This window comes from Manihot esculenta, chromosome 14 (genome assembly GCF_001659605.2).
Source record: "Manihot esculenta cultivar AM560-2 chromosome 14, M.esculenta_v8, whole genome shotgun sequence".
NCBI lineage: Eukaryota > Viridiplantae > Streptophyta > Magnoliopsida > Malpighiales > Euphorbiaceae > Manihot > Manihot esculenta.
The window spans coordinates 8,758,946-8,761,958 of record NC_035174.2 but is presented as its reverse complement, the minus strand read 5'-3'; the positions used below and the strand labels follow the sequence as shown (position 1 = coordinate 8,761,958).

At 33.7% G+C, this 3,013-nt stretch overlaps 1 protein-coding gene across 1 annotated transcript; it reads right to left on the bottom strand.

The window, feature by feature from the left end:
• Positions 1-353: 353 nt before the first annotated feature.
• On the bottom strand, positions 354-1,100 carry LOC110600425. Its single transcript, XM_021737286.2, has one exon. The coding sequence runs from the start codon at positions 949-951 to the stop codon at positions 457-459; it is 495 nt and encodes a 164-aa protein (XP_021592978.1). The 5' UTR covers positions 952-1,100; the 3' UTR covers positions 354-456.
• Positions 1,101-3,013: the final 1,913 nt, after the last annotated feature.

The window sequence follows — 3,013 nt, the reverse complement described above, 5'->3', positions numbered from 1 at the left end:
GGCTACTTGCAATGGCCTTAAATGTTCCATTAATGAAGCTGATGTAAACTTACTTCAAATGCTGTCTTTTTTCTTTGAATTTGCAGCTTATTACATATATTTTATTTATAATAGTGATTATTTTAATAATTTTCTTTATTAGTTTAGGAGTGAATTCAAATATAAACACATATCATATATTTTTGCTATATTTATTTTGTCACATATTTATATAAATCGGACCAAAACATGTATTTTATTTTTGTTAATAATACAACTAATCAATTCAAAAAATGCAAAAATTTTGCTAGCAAAACAAATTTGACAACAAATTAAAATCCCAAAAGATTCTCAACAATCTATATATATATATATTTTGTGGAGACCATCAGAACCATTAATTAGAACAATAATCAAATTAAAGAATTTGGATCAAAATATTTCTGAACGCCACTGCTGCAAATATCTGTATCATAGCTAAATTGATTCCTGTCTCTGCATTCTCATCTCTTGGCGAAACCACTCAATGAACCTCTCAGCCCTTTGATCAACCGACTCTTCCTGATCATCCCCTGAATCCAATGGCTGCAGATATTCCGCATGGGAAACAGCTACAGGCAATGGCAACGCATAATCTACTACTTCTCCTCCATCAGCTTTCAGTCCACCCAAGCATTTACAGAGGAACATGGAGTACACATTATCTCTATAACTACCATTCTTGAACGGTTTTTTGTAGCAACGAATTAGGGGAGTACTCGAAGGAGAGAACTCATAATCCTTGAGAAACCCATAGCTGTTATACTGCTCGAGTAACATGAACCTTTTAAGATTTCTTGGTTTTTTGAGGAAAATGAGATTGGGAATGACAGGTTTCCTCATTTTAGAAAAAGGAATGGATATTCTAAGAAGATTTGAGACCTTGTGGAAAATGGGTACTCTCTTTCTGGGCAATTTTTGTGGCTGCTGCATGGTTTTTGGGCGAAATGAATGCTGTCCTTTTAGTTGGAGGAAGGGATTGATGATGGCTTTGAGTCATGAGCATAGGGGAGCTTTTTAATGATAGAGAAAGGTGAGGGGGAAATCTGAGATTAGTGGTGGAGAGCCACAGAGCCAAGCTGTAAAAGGTCGTAAAAAGTTGAAAACAAAAGGATGGTCGGCGGCACTTTTATTATAAAGGAATGAGCAAAGTAGCCGTTGGACTTGGACCTAATTCCAAGTTTGAACCAAGTTGAACTTGGTGAGGTTTAAGTTAGTGCCTCTAAATTACTTACTTTTAATTTATAAGCATTTAAAATTAAAAAAATTAATTTATAAGCATTTAAAATTAAAAAAAATTAATTTAATTTCCACTTTTATTACTAATAATAATGTAATTATTATATTTTAAAAATTAAATTTTTTAGTCCACTTTTTATTCCGTACATATACTTAAAGTTAAGTTATTATATTTATTTATTTTGAATATTTAAAAATAAAAAATACAGAAAATATTTTCATATTTTCCATGAAAAAAACGAAACTTAAAAAAAGAAATTCACATTTATTTGAACAAGAATAGTGCTAAAATTAATTCTCCAAATACATTCAATATTTTTTGTGAAATAAAAAAAAAATTTTTTTAGTCAAAGTAAAATCACTTTATGGACTTTGAAATTTTCTTAACACTATTTCTGTCTATGAATTTTATTAATATTGACTATTTTTTTTAATGTTATAATAAAATAATAGAAAATCATTATTTTCTTGAAAAATGTTTTTTAATATATAAATGTTTTTTAAGATAAATTGGAGTGTTAATAAGGACAAAGAGTTCAATTTGGAAAACCGTTGGACATGGAATTCAGGGCCAAAATAAAGTTAGATAACCTATAAGTTAATTAATCTTTAAGATATGTTTAAAAAAAAAACCCATCTTTTTCTGACTTTATACTATTTATAAATTTTAAAAGAATTCAAAAGAAATAAAATTTATATTTGACAAAATCAATAGTATAAACCAAATACACTCTTATTACAAAATTTACCCTAAATTAAATTTTATATTTTTTGGTTTAGTATTTAAGGAAATTGAAATTTTTATATTATTTTAATTTTCATCTTTTGCATTTCGTGACAAAACAAATAACAAATTTATTATTTGCTTTACAAAAATGGAATTGATTAAGGTGTTATCATGTTGTTTTTTCCTGCTATCAAATAAAGTATTAATAAAAAAAGGAAAACAATTAAACTGAATTATTCCAAACGGAGTTTTTATTTTTAACTCATACATTCTGATGACCGCTGGATTTCTTCACCCCGGATCAGGGGCTTGACCACAGCCAAAGGCCCATAACGTAGAGGCCCACGCACCTGATATGCTCAACAAGCCTGGCTCATTCAACCTTCAAGGCCGGACTCAACCAAGCTTCTTCACTCAGATCGGCCCAGTCCGCGACCAGCAGGCCCTCTCCTCTCAGGCTCAGCGTCCGGCCCGACTCTCGGCCCAGCCCAGTATCCAGAGCCATACTCAGACAGCCTAGCAGATCCGCTCGAGCATACGCACGGGGAGAATCAGAGGCCGTTACGCATGGAGCAGGCGGCTGATACCCTCGTACGCCCGAATCTGTATGTCAGAGACGCGTGTCCCAATCATGGAGAGGCCTTTACACGTCACCAGCAAGCATAGCGAAATGGATAAAAGGGGAGTCCCCTCCTCAGAAAGAAAAAGTTTATTTTTCAATACCAAAACCCTTGTAAAACCCTATTCTATTGGATCTCAGATCATCAATTGGCGTCGTCTGTGGGAAACGAAGGAGATCTTTTCATCACCGGAGTTTTCACTTGCAAAACCCACTGAGATCCACAATGGCAAACCACCAAGAAAGTAACCTTAACATTCCAAATGACCTGAGCTCTGCCCAAGATGGGCAACAGTTCTCCTTTTCTAGCCCTACAACGTTGAATAACCAAACGCCTATCCCTCTTAATCCCTCGCCAAGCTTGGCAGGGAATACTCCCACCGTGACTCTGTCTAACCAAGACATTCAAA

What these genes read in the sequence shown, in the direction of transcription:
- LOC110600425 (XM_021737286.2), bottom strand. Translation starts at nt 951, where the DNA reads ATGCAGCAGCCACAAAAATTGCCCAGAAAGAGAGTACCCATTTTCCAC.